This window comes from Danio aesculapii, chromosome 10 (genome assembly GCF_903798145.1).
Source record: "Danio aesculapii chromosome 10, fDanAes4.1, whole genome shotgun sequence".
Taxonomy (NCBI): domain Eukaryota; kingdom Metazoa; phylum Chordata; class Actinopteri; order Cypriniformes; family Danionidae; genus Danio; species Danio aesculapii.
The window spans coordinates 9,437,621-9,457,456 of record NC_079444.1 but is presented as its reverse complement, the minus strand read 5'-3'; the positions used below and the strand labels follow the sequence as shown (position 1 = coordinate 9,457,456).

The window sequence follows — 19,836 nt, the reverse complement described above, 5'->3', positions numbered from 1 at the left end:
CGATCAGGGCAGTAATGATCCTGTCTACTGACCTACACACCTGAAACCTGTCTATAGCACTTGTTCACTGCTGCTCTTATAGTTGTGTAAATTGCTTCCTTGTCCTCATTTGTAAGTCGCTTTGGATAAAAGCGTCTGCTAAATGACTAAATGTAAATGTACTGTCCCGAGCATCTCGCACGCTGGCCTCGGGCCATCGGACAGTCCTTATTGTTGAGCCCTGCTATGTATTCGAAGAAGACACGGACCCAAATGCATCACAAGAATTAACACAGCACAATTAACAAAAGGCTTAATCGTTTAAGACTCGTAAACAATATTTCTATTGACAGACTCCTGTAAAAGAGGATGGTGGCAGTATGAAGGAGTGGATCCTGCGCTACGCTCAGCAATCTGAGGATCAGAGCAGCGATGAAGATGAAAAGGAGGACAGAGTTCATAACCCAGAGCTGGAGGAGAAGTTTGATCCTGTGAGTTTAACTCTGTGTCTTTTCTTCATGATGTCACTTTAACATCAGAATCTTCTCACGAGCTAACATATTTCTGCAGAACGACAGATACCTGCTGCTCACCGCTCAGCTCTACGACGCTAAAGAAATGGCCACCGCATCTAAAGCCAAGAAAGACAAAATGGGTCAGAGAGCTGCACAGGACCGCATCAGAGTCATCCAGCAAGGTCTTTTCTGTTTCTTTATTGTCAGTGTCTTTAGGAAAGGTTACTGTAAATTAACTTTTTATTGCTTGTTATATAGAAATGAAGACTTTGGAGTGTCATCCAGTGTTTAACACTGCAATAAAAGTTAAAGACACTCCTAAAGAAGAAAAGAAAGCAGCTGTGGTCACTGATGGCAAAGAGGAACTCAACTTTAACCTCTTTGAGCAAGCTGAAGCAGCACCAGCAGAAAAAAGTCAGAAATGTTTATTTAATTTTTGTTTGTAGGATATGTTAATTTAATAATTTATTCTGTTGCTAATTTGTGTTAGTTTCATTGTTTTTAAAATATTTTCTTATCTTTTTTCTTATTTTAATCTAATATTTAAGATGTTAAATCCTTTTATTTTTATAGTTTTTATGTATTATTGCATTTTCTGATGGTCTATTTAATAGTAATTTATCTTGTATTGTTTTACAGATATTTAGTTTTATTTTGTAACTTTATATTGTTTTATAGAGTATTTTTATGATGTGCTTATTTGTTTTATTTTTTTATCTTATTTATTTTTTGATTCTTTATTTTTATGTTATTAATTTAGTTCTATTCAATGCTATTATATTATTTAGTTTTGTTTATATTATATTATTTGATATTTATTTTATTTTACATCATTGTGTGATTTGTTTGATTTTATTTTATAGTTTGTTACTTTGTCTTATTTTTAACTTATGGTATTTTGTTTATTTTATATCATTATATTTATATTTTATGAAATTATATTTTATATATATATTTATATTTTAAGGAAATAAGTATTCAACATGTCAAACTTATTTTAGACGTCCCGTTGACTTGAAATTTTCACTGGATGTTGATAACAACCAAAGAAATCCATATTTGCAAAGAAAACAAATCTAGTTAGTTTAAGTTATGTGTAATACAATAAAATGAGACAGGAAAAAAACACCTGAAGAAATGAAGGTGTAGAAGGGCAGTGAAAGCCCAGACAGCAGCGGAAATCTCTTAGTAGTTATTCAGCAACCCTCTGCCCTTCCTCAGTGTAAATGAATATTCGCTGCTTCAGTCAAACATCTACAATAGCAGAAGGATGAAGAGGAACCCAGAGTGAAAAGTTGGCAGCTGATGGCAGCTTGAAGATGAGTCTCATGCGGAGAATGAAGTTACATGCATTGTTCAGGTGCGATTATTTTATTTTTATTTATTTTTTATTTTTTTCAATTGATTTTAACAGTGTAAAAATCTTGATGGTTCTGTGGGTTTTGTCTCTTAAATCTGATCTTTATGTGTATTTTATACTGGATTTAAGTCAGGTGATTGGCTGGGCCATTTTACAGCTTGATTTTCTTTCTCTGAAATATTCAAGAGTTTCCTTGGCTGTGTTTTGGATCATTGTCTTGCTGAAATGTCCACCCTGGTTTCACCTTTATCTTCCTGGTAATGTAGATGTTGAACTCAAGCCGATACTATTCATTTACAATGAGGAAGGGCAGAGGGTTGCTGAAGAACTACTGAGAGATTTCAGCTACTGTCTGGACTTTCTCTGTCTTTCTACACCTTCCTTTCTTCATGTGTTCAATACTTTTTTTCCTGTGTCATTTCATTTCACATAACTTTATTTGTAAACTAATTAGTTTTGTTTTCTTTGCATATATGGATTTATTTGGTTTTACCAACATTTACTGAAAATTTTAAATCAACGGCACCTTTAAAAACATGTTTTCAGAGAAAAATGGTGATGTGTTGAATATTTATTTCCCTCACTGTATATTTGGTAAGTGTTTTTATACATTTCTCTTTTTTATTTTATTTTCTTTTCTTTTATTATATCTCTGACAGTCTGATATGTTGTATTAGATGCTGTAGTGGAGAAAAAGAAGAAGGAGCCCAAAGACATCCGTAACTTTGACTACACGTCCAGAAGCTGGACTGGCAAATCACCGAAACAGTTTCTGATTGACTGGTGCAGGAAGAACCTCCCGAAGAGCCCTCCGCCATCCTTCAACAAGGTTGCAGCTGGGAGATATTGGAAATGCAAGTATGTTACCTTAAAATGGATTGTATCTACTGTGATTGTGTACTGAATTGATTAACAGGGTCGTGTTATGTGTCATTTATCTCAGGGTTCGTATTCAGAGGCCTAATGATGTTTTGGAGGTTTGTCCCACTATCCTGACTGAAGACGGCATGCAGGCCCAGCATTTAGGAGCCACACTAGCACTTTATAACCTTGTCAAAGGGCAGGTGAGATTCAATACAGGCCATTCACAAAATATACAAATAGTTGATTGTATTTATTTGTAATCATATCTTGTATATGTGTTCATTCTATTCGAATAAAATATACACGTATATACTTTTATATAGACACACTTTGTATCATCTGCACTAGTACAGCAGGTTCTTCACCCAGCTACTAACCGGCTCAATGTAAAGTGCGGAGTTATACTTTGAAACCAACAGTGTAGGGATGGGAGGCATTTTATTGTTTGCAATAAATCGGTAAAAATTCACCTATGATGAAAAAAATTATTTATCATAGTAACAATAAAACCTGTAATTGGTCTGTGAAATGATTTTTAATTACAGTAGTACCATGTGAGATAGTTTGCGTGTTTGAGCCTGTTTGCAAACACCGATTTACTGACATAAATTTTTATCTAAATTCACCTCATAACACCAGTCGAGTTTTTAAAATAACAATTTTGTGACCAGACATTGTTTAATATCACAAAATGAAGAAGTCGTCATGCTTTTTAAAGTGATAAAGGCTAGGTCAATTAGCATTGCACTATAAATATACTTTAATGCTTATAAAATACCCAGGATAACTTGAAATAATCCAGATATTACCACAAGCGTTTGTTTTTTCTCTTCATGTCTTATATCTTATTTAGTAAAGTATATGTGGAGATTATTCATTTCAATTTAATTCAAGTTTATTTGTGTAGCACTTTTCGCAATAATTATTGTTTCAATTATTGTTACAGCTTTACAAAAGGTGCACATTATTGCATTACTATCGAAATCAAAAAAGTTAAAATTATTATTTACCATAACTTTATTAATTACTAATAACTTTAACTAATTAATTAGTAACTAATAGCTTTTAACAGTTAAAGTTCTTATATTTAAACACCGTTAACCTGTAGTTAAATAGTATAAAGGTGATGTTTATGTGCGCAATGGTGCCCACTAGTGGCTAGTATGGACATACCTGCCAACATTCCATTTTTATTGTTTTTTTATTTCTCTTGGGAAAACTCTCTTATTTGTATGGTCCTCAACTTTGGTACAGTCTCCCCCTCCCCCCTTTCATCAACATTGGCACAGTCCACACCCTCTTACAGTATTTATCAAACACATAACTACAGAATACTTTGACATGAAACTGTTGACATTTTGGAAAATGGAAGGGGTTTGCTTTATTTCTTGTAAACCCAAGTGTGAATGAAAATAAATTATTAATTATTTGAACTATTCAACTGAAAAAATGGTGCGGTATAGAGATGGTGCACACTTACAAAAAAAATGCTTCAGGAGGAAAAATACTAATAATTCCAGTTTTTCAAATTTTGACATTTTAAATATTTGACGTTTTGAATATGTTTGTTTTGCACTTCCAATAAAATCATCCCATTCCTTGAACAATTAACACTTTAACATAGAATAAAACGCTACAGAATTAAATCAAATATAGCAATTCATTTCTTTTTTGTGATTTAAAAAAAAAAATTCCAAATAAATTTATAGATTTTTTTTCTCCCCCCAATCAGCTAGGCATACAATAACAATGCAGCCCACAAAACAGCACATGAATCCACACCTTTCTTATATATGTATATATGAGTTATAGCCCCCCTGTTTTTTTTCTCCCAATTTCTGTTTAACGGACAGAAGATTTTTTTCAACACATTTCTAAACATAATAGTTTTAATAACTCATCTCTAATAACTGATTTATTTGATATTTGCCATGATGACAGTAAATAATATTTTACAAGACACTTCTATACAGCTTAAAGTGACATTTAAAGGCTTAACTATGTTAATTAGGTCAACTAGGCAAGTTAGAGTAATTAGGCAAGTTATTTTATAATGATGGTTTGTTCTGTAGACTATTGAAAAAAAGATATAGCTTAAAGGGGCTAATAATTTTGATAATAATAAATTCATTCATCTTCTTTTCGGCTTAGTCCCTTTAATCTGGGGTTGCCACAGTGGAATGAACCGCCAACTTATCCAGCATTTGTTTTACGCAGTGGATGCCCTTCCAGCTGCAACCCATCACTGGGGAAACATCCATACACGCCCACATACATACACTACGGACAATTTAGCTTAACCAATTCACCTATACCACATGTATTTTGGACTGTGGGGGAAACCGGAGCACCCGGAGGAAACCCACGCAAACACTGGGAGAACATGCAAACTCCACACAGAAATGCCAACTGACCCAGCTGGGGCTTGAACCAGTGACCTTCTTGCTGTGAGGCAATTGTGCTACCCACTGCGCCACCTTGCTGCCGACCTTAAAATGATTTTAAAAAAATTTAAAAACTGCTTTTATTCTAGCCGAAATAAAACAAGTAAGACTTTCTCTAAAAGAAAAAAATATTATCAGACATACTGTGAACATTTCATTGCTCTGTTAAACGTAATTTGGGAAATATTAAAAAAAAGAAGAAAAAAAATTTAAAGGGTGGCTAATAATTCTGACTTCAGCTGTATACACATACATACACACGTATACATATTCAAATGACGCTAAAAATAATGAGTTGAAACATTGAAAAATAAATATTGATTAAAAATTTTACAATAAAATAAAAAATTCATGTTTACAAAGCAATTTACATAATATTCATACAGCATATGGTTCCCAAAAATGGTCAAAGTCCTTCTGCTTGCTTTTGATGATATCAGTCCAATACAGTTCAATATCTCTTTTATCCACAATCATCAGTCTATGGATGGAGCTTCTATTTGTTTCCAGCATAATGCAGTAGCCCTTTTACCTGGTTGTTACTTGATCAGATACGGTTACTGCTGTAAGTTCGTGAGAATTATTTATATTATTTATTAAATTACCCAATGAATTGTATTTTATTAATGTCTACCCCTACCCTAACCCTAAACCCAACCGTCACAGTAATGTAAAAACAGTAGTTGTACCGAGTGTTATTTGTTATTTATTAAATTACCCAATAAAATGTATTTTATTAACATCTACCCCTAAACCCAACCGTCACACTACTGTAAAAATATGAATTATTGTTTAAAAAAAAGTGCCACAAAATGATGCTATATTGATGTGCGTATCCACAGCTGTATTCTATCTAGACTTTACCCTTCTAGCTCTAAGAAAAAAAGCTATTTAATTCTAATGATCAATGTTGCATTTCATCACATTGCAGAAAATGAATCTGCCATATGCATTATTTTTGTGCATCTCATTACACTTATTTGATCTCTCCTTCGACCTCTATTAGTCCGTTCATCAGCTTCTACCTCCCACCTACCGTGACGTGTGGCTTGAGTGGCGAGACGGTGAACAAAAAGAAGAGGAACAAACCCTCTCAGCCATCAACAAACCAAGAGACCAGTTCATCTCGCGTCTGCTCACTCGCCTCAAACAGCAGCAGAGCCTCCAATCGCAGCCAGAACCACAGAAACCGCTCCAGGACGCGGAACCAGAAGACTCCTGGGAGAACCTGGACACTCAGGAGGAGCACGAGCCCCAGCGCGGAGCTGCATCAGGAGGACCGGCGGGCCTCATGGTGGAGGAAGCATCCCGGAGGCTGCTCCTCAAACTGCAGGCTTCTCCTCTGGCTCGCAGGTTACTGGATGAAAGGAAACAGCTGCCGGTTTTTCAGCATCGTGAGCAGGTGCTGGAGGCTCTGCGGCGCCACCGTGTGCTGGTGATCGCTGGAGAAACCGGCAGCGGGAAGAGCACACAGATCCCTCAGTTCATCCTGGAGGAGCTGCTGGCCACTGGAGATGCTGCTCAGCCCTGCAGTGTGGTAGTGACGCAGCCCAGGAGGATTTCCGCCATGAGTCTGGCCTGCAGGGTGTCACAGGAGCTGGGCAGTGAGGACGGACCGGGAAGCAAGGTGAGATTTCTAGGGGATTTCAAGTTAAATTTTACTATTAGCATGGAAAGTAAGTTAACATTATCCTTTTTTCTTTTGTCATGACATACATCTAGTTGAAACAGTCGTGAAGTGAGAAAATAGGGGAGTGGGGAGTATGACAGTGCATGATTTCGCCACTTGGGATCTGATTAAATTGCTAAAAGATGGATGTTGATAATATTGTGGAAAAAAGATTCTGGTCTGCAAAATATTCTAAGTCTCTAAGTCAAAGTTTTGAAAAAATGACAAAGTCTAAGATCTCCGAAGTCTTTAGGCAAAGCAGTTTATTGTTACAGCATCAGTAACAACAGAGACAGCTCGTTCGAGTGTCTGCCAAATATAGGCTTGCACACAGTTTGAATACACTTTTTTGTCTTATCACTCCACCCAAATGTATACATTAACACACCTCCATTAGCTTCTCTACTAATGGGATTTCAAATCACTCAGGTGTCCACCACCAATAGAATCTCAGGGTCTTTCAGGGGTCTTATCCATGTCCAATTAAGGTCTTTCCTTCCTATTTCAAAAGTGTTGATTCAGCCAAAAAACAATACTCAATATATTTTGGTCACTATCCACTGAGCTGTCAAGTGTAAGTTCTGCTGAAGTTCATAGGTACTCATATTTTTAAAAGTCATTACAACTAAGCGGGGGCGCATGTCTGAGTGTGCAAATGTGTATGATCTTGAGTTACAGAACAGAACGCAGGTGTCCTTATGGTCTTGCTTCCATAAATCTACTCTCATTGTGACGTTAATGCTGCTCTTCTAATTTCTCTTCTCATCTCTGACTGCATTTACACAGGGTGACTTTTTTATTTGCCTAAGCACACATACCTCATAATAATGCCACAGGTATGGGTAATAATACAATAGATAATAATAATACTGAAATCACTCAAATAGTTATATAAATGAGAGTAATACATTCATCAGAAATTCATCAAGACACAATGAATTCCCCAACACTAACTAAAAAAAAAGAAAAAGAAAGATTGACCAATTGCAGAGCAGAAACGAGACACGCACTGATAGCCCCTGCCGAAAGGAATTCTATGTAACCAGAAGTGAAGAAAAGGTGTTTCAAAGAGGGAAGGTTATGATATTTGATTAAAGATTATGAGGGCAAATGAATTTTTCAAGATAATGAAGGTTACTGGTACATCTTTAATAACAAGCACTACTTTATACATATAAAGTTAAGAAGAGTACATTTAGACTTCATTCCAACTTTACCACAATAAATGTTTAAAGTACTCATGTAATCAAAACTAACCATATTGATTTTGTTAGCTCACATTGCTAGTTTTGTAGTGAACAATTCATCTCTGTATGTCATTAAGAAAAAAAAATCGTTAACCTCACAGTGTAAAATTGAAATCTGAAAATGCACTTTCTGTTTGTTTTCTGTTAAATTCTCAGATTACGTCTGTCTGAGGTATTGGGTGTGGTTAACATATGTAACCACGCCCCTCCAATTGTCAGTTTTGACAGTGCTATGTCAACAAACTGAAATGAGGAGGTGTTTGTTAGTTTGTAATGACTCTCCCGAAACCCTTTTCCCGATCTTTCTGAATGAATTGCCTAATTTACTACAGCCAATTAGCTCATTTCTCTGGGAACTCCGTCACAATAAAAGAAAAAAAGGGTCGTAACTACCGGTTCTACGGTAGCAGCTTCCTGTGGACTTTAACCCTCAGTAACACTTTTTCCCGCAGTAACCCTCAGTTTTCCAATGATTATTTTAATGACTGTCTTGAAAAGGGTTAAAAACTGCTAAAACCAGATTTAAAACAGGGCATTTACACCTATAGGTTGAATAACAGCTTGAATGCACCAATTTAATGCCTTTAGTTTCTTACCGTGGTCCTAGTCTTAAAGGTACAGTTTACCCAAAATTACAAGTTTTGTTATCATTTAGTCATGAGGTTCTTTCTTCTGAGCACAAATGAATGTTGGAAAATGGTAGCCACTGACTTTCATAGCATTGTGTTCAACAGAAAAGGTAAACTCATATGGGTTTTGTAATACTTGAAGGTGATTAAACAGTGAGAAAATCTCTCCAATCTGAAATCTAAATTAAATTGTGCATATACATAAAAAGGCATATAGAATAGGAACCCTGTACAAATAATAAACTGCAAGAGATCAACCTGAACATATGTAAAAAGTCACTCTTCAAATTTTATTTTTGAGACCAGGCATGACCAAACTGTTTATACTAGATGCTGAATAGGTCACTTTAGATTGAGTCATTTGTGATTTTATTGAAGAATGTTGTACCACCAACATGCAACCACTGTCCTCACCAAAAAAACAAAAACAAAAAAAAAACATGTTATTAGACTGTCAAGATTTAAAGTCTACTAGACAAGATTTCTATACTGAGCACCTGGATGAATGTGTATGAAAATGTGTCCCTCAAAAGAATTTTAAGTTATTTATCATATATCGAACTGAAAAATCATATCTAATGTTTTTAATATAAAATGTTTCATTTTTATTTATTTATTTTTTGTAAAATCTCTTATTGAATTATGAAAGTATTATTATTATTTTAAATATTATATATATATATATATATATATATATATATATATATATATATATATATATATATATATATATATATATAATTTTTTTTTCTTGCCATGAAGTAAGTTGCTGATTTAACGAGTTTCGCTTTATTGTGTGTCAGTTAGTGAGGTGGTGTGTGATGGTAACAACACTTTAGTTTAGGTCACAATTCACGGTATTAACAAACCATTATTTAACACTACTAGCTTAATAGTTAGTAATGTAGAAGTTGGGTTTAGGTTTTGTGTAGTATTAGGGATGCAGAATAAGATCATACTTTATAACTACTAATGAAAAGTTAACATCTTAGTAATAGGCATGTAATAAACCAGTAGTAAATAAGTGCAATTGTGAAATGTTTTCCTATATGAAAATATACTAAAGTATTACCATTTGTTTAAAGTTGACTTTTCTTCAAAATAGCATAACTTGATGTGTTAAATAATCCTGTGACCTTATATAAAGGTGTTTTATGGTAGCTGTAATAAACTGTCTGCATTACAGAATTCCCTATGTGGATACCAGATCCGTATGGAGAACCGCTCAAGTGAAGCCACACGACTGCTGTACTGCACCACTGGAGTTCTGCTGCGCAAACTCCAGCAGGACCGGCTCCTCAACTCCCTCACACACATCATCGTGGACGAGGTCTTGTGCACATACACCACACACACAGTGGGGATCACAATTAGGGAACATCCCACACATTTCCTGAAACTTTTTGAAACTGACCAAGATAAAAAGTTAAATTAATCAAATGAAAAAAGAGCATTGATCAGATTTATAACATTTTTAGAAACCTCTCACTTGTTGGTGTTTTTTTGCCACCAGGGCATAATTTCCTTAATTATCTGATAAACCTTATTTAACTGGTAATCTGGGGAAAGATTTAACCCGGAGTGTGTAAAGAAGTCAAAGTGAATTGTAAATAAGTGAATTGTATAGAGGTGAAGCAAGCACATTTTACGCAGCAAGAGTCTCTTATACCGAAGTGAATGCAAATGTTTATCAGAAGCTCCTTTGGCAACATGTTGTCCTTTCCCTCAGTCCAACACTCAAGCAGCCCGAAAGTTTTATGTAGGAAAACGAGCTCCATTACACAGTAAAATAGTACCTCATCGCTAAAAACATTGAAATAATGAAATGGCAGCCCAGAGTCCTGAACTGAACCTGATTGAAAATCTCTGGAAAATCTGTGCTGACAAAGATATGGCTAAGAAAACACTACATTGTTGTCCTGTGGCTACAGATTTGCTGAAATCAATTAAAGTTTATATTTTACAGTCATTAATGTTCTCTAATTTTGATCACCGTCTTTGTGTTTGTTGGTTATTTTGTAAAACACTGTTCTATTAGCATGATATAGCCACAACTGACTTTAAATTCCTTTAAATTTTGAACCATTAAGAAAAAAAATCATGCGTTTATAAATTCTCCTATAATTTTGATCTCAACGGTATGTATAAAAATATACCATGCAAACTCAAAATTAGTATCTGATTATTTCAGGTTCACGAGCGCAGCGTACAGTCAGACTTCCTCCTCACTATACTAAAAGAAGTGGTTCATAAACGTGCCGACCTGCGTCTGATCTTGATGAGTGCTACAGTCGACTGTCAGAAGTTTGCCAACTACTTCAACCGCTGTCCCGTGGTCTCCATACCTGGCAGAACTTTCCCTGTGGAGGCAAGATTATATAATGGCATACTTGCTAACATGCTATTGTTTTGACGAGTTTGCACAGAGGTAATGCAGTGCTGTGGTTGTAGGTGTTTCATCTGGAGGACATCGTGGAGGAGACGGGCTACGTTCTGGAGCAGGACTCTGAGTACAGTCAGAAGTTTGTGGAGGAGGAAGAGGAAATCAACATTGGCATCACACAGAAAGGAGGAAAGACAGTTCAGCACCAGGTTGGGACAGAAGACTTGCAGTAGACCATGGATTAGTTTTGTGTTCGTATTATATTATGTAGATCAGGGGTTCCCAAACTTTTTAGCCCGTGACCCCTAAAATAACAATGCCAGTGATTCGCAACCCCCAAATTCCTCTTAGGTGGTTATAAATATGCAAATGTTGCTCATACAGCAATAGGCTTATATAAACACGAGCATATTGACAACACAAAAAAGTGCCACAGTCTACCAACCATATCATTTTTATAGTCATTTATTAATTAGTTTAATTTTAATATTAACCTCAACTGATGAGACTGGTGGGCAGAATGTTTTCAGCACAAGTCTATTCTTGCTTTAATTTTGGAGACCGCCAATCAGAGATCCTTCTCAATATTCAGTTGTGGCCTGTATTTATTTTTAATGTATTTGATTGCCATAAAGGTGTCAGAAAGTTTAACCTGGTGCTGTAAAATCAGTCTGCTGCAGCTGACGCTATTGCTGTGTTGTTAATCTAATGTAAACACACCAATCCTATGACAAAAAATTTATATATTTAAAGGCTGATGGCTTTTCATTTGCATGTTGTTGTTTTTTTACTATTAAAATATGGGTTAGGGTTAAAATATTGTAATTCTAATAGTTTAATAAAATTTATTTGACTTTTTTAAATCACCAAGCGACCCCCTGTCATTGTCCCACAACCCCCTAAGGAGCCCCAACCTCCACTTTGGGAACCAGTGATGTAGATGACACAAATAAAAAAATTAGAAAAAACAATAATATTATATATTAAATAATAAATATATTTTAGGTATAAGTAAATATGTATTAAATAATATAAATAGCATATTTATTTGTTATCTTACCAATTACTTATTTGCAGAAATGCATGTTTACTAAATTTCAGACAGTAGCCAATTATTCAGACTATTTTGTAAGAATTTATTATATTATTATTACTATTATTACTAATTCGTTATTATCAGTTACATGATATATAGAAAAATATCAAATTAAAACTAAGTGTTTTGGCATCTTCTTTTATTATTATTATTATTAGTAGTAGTAGTAATATTTATCAAACGGACCCATATAATATAAAGACCCATATAATAAATTAATCCATTTAAATTAATTAATATTGCTGTAGGTAGCATATGAAGTTTTTATTTTTAAAAATACATTAAAAATGAATTAAAATAAAACTACACTTCCATCAACTATACAAATTTTTCTAAAATTCATTCCACTTTAATTGTACCTCTTTTAGTTCAGGTATTGAACAGGAGTTTAAAGTTTATTAACGTATTTAGTCTTGAATAAAGTCAAACGTGATGATTCTTAGGTTAATCATGATGTGTGATGCCATTCAGTTACTGTTGGCATGTATTGTTTGGTCAGTGTTTGTTGTGTTGTGTTCAGGAGCTGATCGTGAGGGATTCGTCCTCGGGCTGGGATCTGGGCCCTGAGCTGGATCACTTCAGCAGCCGCACACGGCACATCCTGCAGTACATGAACCCCAATAAGATTAACATGGATCTGATATTAGACCTGCTTGCATACCTGGGTAAAATATCCTACACCTACTGTAGCATATGCAGAGTTCAGCACTTATAGATCCTGTTTCCACCTGCTATTGACGTGCATTTTATTAATCCAATTAGAAGTGGTCAGCTGAGATGTATTGTATTGTATTGTATTATATTGTATTGTATTATATTATATTGTAATATATTGTATTATATTATATTATATTATATTATATTATATTATATTATATTATATTATATTATATTATATTATATTATATTATATTGTATTGTATTGTATTATATTACATTATTTTGTATTATATTATACTATATATTATATCTGTAGAAATTTACTACACTATTATTACTATATTAATTTAGTACTAAATTAATTTTCTAATGTAAGCAGTACTCAGTTTTTTTTATACATTTTATACTGTCCTTAGTATTTTTAAATGAAACACTTTCTGTTCTTTTATTCCTCAGATAAATCCCCTCAGTTTCGTGTTGTGGATGGTGCGGTTCTGGTCTTTCTCCCAGGCTTGGCTCATATTCAGCAGCTGCATGATTTACTAAGCACTGACAAGAGGTTCAGCTCAAAGGACAGGTATCTCCAGCCGAAATCTCATTTTCTGAAAATATAGCATATTTAATTTTATATAAAGAAAATCTATCTATATATAAGCACACTGCTTCCATACATTAGTCCACTAATAGACCCTTTTTTACATGACATCACGCGGTCTCTGGTTTCAATCCACGCAGTGTATCTTTACTTCCACCTACACAGGTCTCCCCATAGAGAATTTACTCAGTCAGCTGTATACTTACTACATGTATGGTTAGATGGTCACTACAGCTGTTCTCTAGCAATAAGAAGACTGCATTTGAATTATAAGATTAAAATGCAGTATTATTAGATTATGAAATTATTTGTAACTTATTATTAATTAGGTTAAAAGGTATACAGATATTAAATTAAAACCACTCAGTAGGTGGCGGCAGGACCCTGTCAAAAGGTCTTCATTCATTCAAACTGAGAAACTGAAACAAAATATTTACAAATCAGTAAATAATAAATGATGAAACTGATTGCATTTCTAGATGAAATACTGACCAGATAATATGATTATCATAATATGTTACTCATGCTGGAACATTCACATAACAAATAATATACAATTATATTCATAGCAGCATCAACGTAAAAATAAATCCATTATTGAGGAAATAAACTGAATTAATAAGTGAAAATTTGGAGAAACAAAGAGAAACATTTGGACACATGTCCAATACTTTAAAACACAATGTGCAATGATAATATTTTCAGTTTTAAATTTCCCAGAGAAGTATCCTATTCATTTAAAGGTAATCCAGAACTAAAAATACACTGCATTGCTGATAGGGGGAAGTGAAGTGACGTCATTGTGAAAAGGGTCTATACAGTTTAGTTTGTTGGCTGTACAGTCAAAGTTTTTCCTTACTAATAAGGTAAAGTAAATATATTTTAAATTATTACGTAACTTTATATTAAATACATATAATACTTTATAATATAATACATAACTTTGATACAAATTGCTCTTTTTGTTAGAATGACACTGAAACTCTTCCTCACTTATTTTGGCCATGCAACTATGTGTTCCAATTTTGGCAAGATGTTAATTTATTTATCTCAAATATAACTTCACGGAACTTTTCTGTCACTCCAAAAATAATTATTTTTGTTTTTTTATACAAATTTTAATCTCTGCTTTATAATAAACCTTATTCTTTTTTTATGCAGATTCTACATTCATAAATGTAAATTTTCAAATTGCAAGCCAGTATTTATAGCATTTATACAAGAGATTAAAAATTAATTACTTACTTACAATTCCAGATTCACTTAACAAGAAAGCACTCAAAACATATTCAATTTGCACAACCTTTAATATGTATAATTTATTAAATCTCTAAATTGCTGTTATCATATTATTTTGCCCTCGTCACTCTCAATTTCTTCTCTACTATATATCTATCCTCAGATCAGATGACCCATTAATATCTCTTTAATTTTTGTTTGATTTCTGTTGTTTTTTTTACTATTGTTTATCTTTTTTCATTTGTCCGCGGGGTCTTAAAAAGTATTAAAAGTTGATAAATCAATTATGAGAAAATTAAGGCCTTAAAAGGTATTAAAAAGTCTTAATCGCGTTTTTACGAGGTCTTAAATTTTGTTCAAGCATAAATATATTTATTTTCATCCTAATATTAACAACGGTGTGCTCGATCCACGCGATAAGTTGGCTTTTTTTTTATTATTATGCGAAAAATGAGAATATACAATCACATTACATTATAAAGAAAATGGAAAGACAAAGAAAACATTTTGGAAAAAGAAACACAACAACAAAAAACAAACAGAAGGAGTATACATTACACAAGAAAAATGTTATATAATTTACAAATTTCAGTTGTTTTTAAAGCCTTTTTTGTAAAAGAGTTAGAAACAGTTTCAAAGTAATGCTGCATTTAAGTAAGCAAAATATTTTTAAAAAAATGGGGGTTTTGGTTTGAAAATTTACATTTATGTATATAAAATTTTGTTGATAAGATTAAGAAAATATATTTTCTTTTTATGTATAGCTTCTGTTTTATAATTAACAAAACCAAACAAAACATTTTCCCATGGTAAGGAAAAATCTTTATCAACATTCTCAATTAATCTGGCCAAGCTCCTCCGTCCGGTTGATATCATGTAATTTGCGATGAACGTGGGCAGGTGATGTGACGCTTTCCACATGTAGTGAAACCATAGAGCAAAACAGACAGCAAAATTGGAAAATGTAAGTTTGCATACTCCTGGCTGGAGAAAGACGAGTTTAAACAGTGGCTGAAACCTGTCGCTGAAAAAAACATGTAATTTATTCTTTCAAGCTTTGTTTCTTCTGAGCTTATCTGAGTTCTGTTGCATGGTTGTGCTCTATTCATTTAACTACAACTATTTATTACCAACTGCTTATTAAGTTAAAGGTTTGATACGGATTAGAACTTGAAGTGGCGACAAGGTCTTAAAATATTCTGAGGTCTTTAAAGTCTTAAAAATGTATTGAAATTTCCTTTAGGATACATGCATACACCCTGTATTGGCACCATTGTAAATAATCTAATGATTATTATTGTAAATGATGTGTACCAAATGCATCATTCTGTTATACAATAAATGTCTAAAAAAAATTGTTTGTTGTGATTGGTCTGCGGAAACTGAACGGTCTTTACCATATCTGAATTTCAGCCTTTCCTCAGCTCTTATTGGAACAGTAGCAATGGTGTCAGTTTTAGTGGATATTTTTTTTATTTCCTCTAGATACAAGCTTGTCGCCCTTCACTCCTCGTTGTCATCTCAAGACCAGTCTTCTGCATTTACAGTGCCTCCTGCTGGTGTGAGGAAGGTACTGTAGTATATTAGTGCTCCATACATACTCACTTACCATTTCTGTACTGTGTATATAGTTTTTTTATACCACATTTTCAAATTTACTCAAAGATTGTACTGTCTACAAACATCGCTGAGACTGGCGTCACCATTCCAGACGTGGTCTTTGTCATCGACACAGGAAGAACCAAAGAAAATCGGTGAGCCACAGCATAAAACATATGGTTCTGTCTGTGTGTGATCTAGTGGTTCTGAAGGTTCGTCTTGTGTTTCAGGTATCATGAAAGCAGCCAAATGAGCTCTCTGGTGGAGATGTTTGTGAGTAAAGCCAGCGCCCTCCAGAGGCAGGGGAGAGCAGGACGTGTTCGAGAGGGCTTCTGTTTCCGCCTTTACCCCAAATTCAGGTACTACATATCTCTGAGGGGCTTCAAAGAATGTGCTGTTCAAGTGTTTTTCAAGTTATTTTCAGTTTTGTTACAGTAAAATATGTATTTCTATGTAGTTAATTTTTTTTTTTACTTTTGATTACAATTTAAAGAGGACATATTATACCCATTTTTATCAAATATGTACAAAGTCTCTGATAAGTCTCTCATAGCATTTGTATGTGAAGTTTTGGCTGATAATACCACATAAATATATATTTATAAATCTTTGAAATTGTGGCTTTTAGGCTTTGATCCAAATTGTGATCCAAAAAATTCCCAAAAAACAAACTTCCCAAATTACTACATCTGTTCATCTGGAGCTGTTTCATTGTAAACAAACAGTTGAAATGGTCAGTAATATGTTTTTATTATTTTATTATTATTTACATAGGATAGAATAGCATACATTAGAAAAAGCTGCAAATAAATTAAAGTTTCGCTTATTTAAATTAATAGCTATTATAAATAAATTGAATCAAGTTAGCAAATTTCATTAATCTTTTCTTCTCTGTATAATTTAAACACTCTGATTTAAGAGCAGCGAATGAATCTCTCATTTATATTTTTCGTTTGATTACATTAAATAACAGAGGTGTCACTTTAAAAATGTACAAATCTAAAATGAAAGCATTACTTTCCTAACTGTTTATGCTCGTTTAAGACTAAATTTGTTGTGTTTAAAAGAAAACTCACTAAGATTGACATGTTTAAATGCTATTATTATTATCATTATTATTATAATGTGTATATATGTCGGTTCAAACATACACCCAAAACCCAGAGTGTCCATTTTGGCTCCACTTCAAATCGCATGTAACGTTACAGAATTAATTTGGGAAACAATGCTACATGAACTGACTGAGGATTGAAGGGTGACTGCACCTGTTATGGAAAGGAAGGGAATCCCACTGTTTTTATATTTTTAAAGTGTTTTCAAGCCTAAATAAAATGAACGCACAGAACAGACTCACATTTAAGAGCAAGGTGCGTCCCCTGGTGGTTCTGCGGTGTGAGTTGCATATAGCGAGGATCGGCTCTGATGTTTATTGCCACCCTTCATTTAAAGATTGAAAATACGGGAGAATTACGGGAAAATACCTTTACGAGATGATAGTGGGATAGAAGTGTAAAATACAGGAGAATCCTGGGAAAAATGGGAGGGTTGACGGGTATACTTTAAATTCAAATGAGATTGTGCACTTTTTTTAAAAGAGGGTGAAGCTACAAATGCCTATGTGTCAGCATAGTGGCAGATTCAAAGTTATCTCTGTTAAAAATTGAAAATGTCAAAATAATTGGCTCAGAAGAAGGCAGTCTATGGAGACTACAGTGTTCATTTGTGCATCCTAAAACTCAACATTTAAAAAGCCTCTTGGTTGCTGACATTATCTTAACCAGGTGAAAACTCTAACTGTGCGTTCACAGCGAAAGCGGTGAGAGCGTCCAAGGTCGCTCTGGCCGCCCTGGCAACAATGCTGTCTGCCTTCAGCTCCGGCGACGAGAGCGTCAAAATTCGCTACATTGATCTTGTATTTAAAGGGGCCGTTGCAGCATATCAGTTACATTCCTGCATAAAAAATGCTTTCTAGCGTGAAAATGTTGCACAAAAATGGATGCTTGCTTTCTTACACAGGGCTGTCTATGCTAATGAGGGAGAGATCATTAATGGGCGGGGCTTTCCTGTGGAGAGAGATTAGACTCAATAATAATTCACGCAAAAGACACGATGTACACATGCGTAGCCAAATTCACGTACGTAAAATATTTATTTATACTTACAAAAACAATTCACATGCACAAAATAAAAATACATTTTCATAAAATACGTTTCACAAATGCAAAACACCATTTGCAAATATATAAGAGTGTACAAAAAGTTTTCAATGTTTAAAATTCACGAGTTCATCCTGAATGAGAATGTGCAAATCCTCTCTCACGTACGACTCACCCTGAATACGAGTGTGTGCATTTTTGAGTGTTTAAAAGAAAACTCACTAAGATTGACATGTTTAGATGCTATTATTATTATCATTATTATTATAATGTGTATATATGTCGGTTATAACGCACAGTTAGAGTTTTCACCCTCAAAACACCATTTGCAAATATATAAGAGTGCACAAAAAGTTTTGAATGTTTAAAATTCACGAGTTCATCCTGAATGAGAATGTGCAAATCCTCTCTCACGTACGACTCACCCTGAATACGAGTGTGTGCATTTTTGAGACTTTCCTGCCAGAAACAGGCAACTCGTACCTCTCAGCCAATCAGATGAGAGCTGTACTCGATGTCAACCACTCTGCGCTCCTTTTGCGCAGTCTGTTCCTCTAACCAACATGGCGGATACTCCTGTAAGTCAATACTGTTTCCTACTAGTTTGTGTATACGCTTTTTATAGTAGAATCTGAGTGTATTTTCAGTAACTCAATAGAAAAGTGCTTGTGTTAGAGCGCATCCCGCTCTTCACCTGCCATGCTAAATAGAGGAGTATTCTTCTTCTTAGAGGATCATCTCCGTTAATTCAGTCAGACTGCGCAAATGGTGCGCACAGTGAAGCGCTTCGGTCATTCCCGGGAGTTCTCAGGGAGTTGTGATTGGTTGAACAGTAAGCTCGCATCTTATTGGCTACAGGGCACAAGTGACTCACGTGGGAGGTGTGTGCTGACAGGAAAGTCTCAAAAATGCACACACTCGTATTCAGGGTGAGTCGTACGTGAGAGAGGATTTGCACATTCTCATTCAGGATGAACTCGTGAATTTTAAACATTCAAAACTTTTTGTACACTCTTATATATTTGCAAATGGTGTTTTGCATTTGTGAAACGTATTTTATGAAAATGTATTTTTATTTTGTGCATGTGAATTGTTTTTGTAAGTATAAATAAATATTTTACGTACGTGAATTTGGCTACGCATGTGTACATCGTGTCTTTTGCGTGAATTATTATTGAGTCTAATCTCTCTCCATACTTTCCCCCTCTGATGATGCACACAAAGGAAGAATGTCAATCACAGTGTTTCTGCACTGTAAGTGTAATTATTATAAAATAGAAATGATTAATATTTATCAATACAGGCTGGCTGTATTCACACTGTTGCCAAACAACTGTGTTTAAACCCCTTATAAAAGTGATTTTTGCATAATGTCTCCTTTAATGGATACAAACCTAGACA

The 19,836-nt window shown here is 34.3% G+C and overlaps 1 protein-coding gene across 1 annotated transcript in view; it reads left to right on the top strand.

Annotated features, from left to right (window-relative positions):
* dhx29 (DEAH (Asp-Glu-Ala-His) box polypeptide 29) overlaps positions 1 to 19,836 on the top strand; it is a 32,060-nt gene that overhangs the window by 6,186 nt on the left and 6,038 nt on the right. Inside the window, exons 6-19 of the mRNA XM_056466552.1 lie at positions 333 to 470; positions 550 to 676; positions 753 to 908; positions 2,532 to 2,712; positions 2,798 to 2,918; positions 6,169 to 6,789; positions 9,894 to 10,037; positions 10,899 to 11,075; positions 11,159 to 11,299; positions 12,707 to 12,851; positions 13,303 to 13,423; positions 16,166 to 16,250; positions 16,346 to 16,434; positions 16,510 to 16,638. Of these exons, the coding sequence (XP_056322527.1) occupies positions 333 to 470; positions 550 to 676; positions 753 to 908; positions 2,532 to 2,712; positions 2,798 to 2,918; positions 6,169 to 6,789; positions 9,894 to 10,037; positions 10,899 to 11,075; positions 11,159 to 11,299; positions 12,707 to 12,851; positions 13,303 to 13,423; positions 16,166 to 16,250; positions 16,346 to 16,434; positions 16,510 to 16,638 (2,375 nt within the window). The remainder of the gene's footprint in view (positions 1 to 332; positions 471 to 549; positions 677 to 752; positions 909 to 2,531; positions 2,713 to 2,797; positions 2,919 to 6,168; positions 6,790 to 9,893; positions 10,038 to 10,898; positions 11,076 to 11,158; positions 11,300 to 12,706; positions 12,852 to 13,302; positions 13,424 to 16,165; positions 16,251 to 16,345; positions 16,435 to 16,509; positions 16,639 to 19,836) is intronic.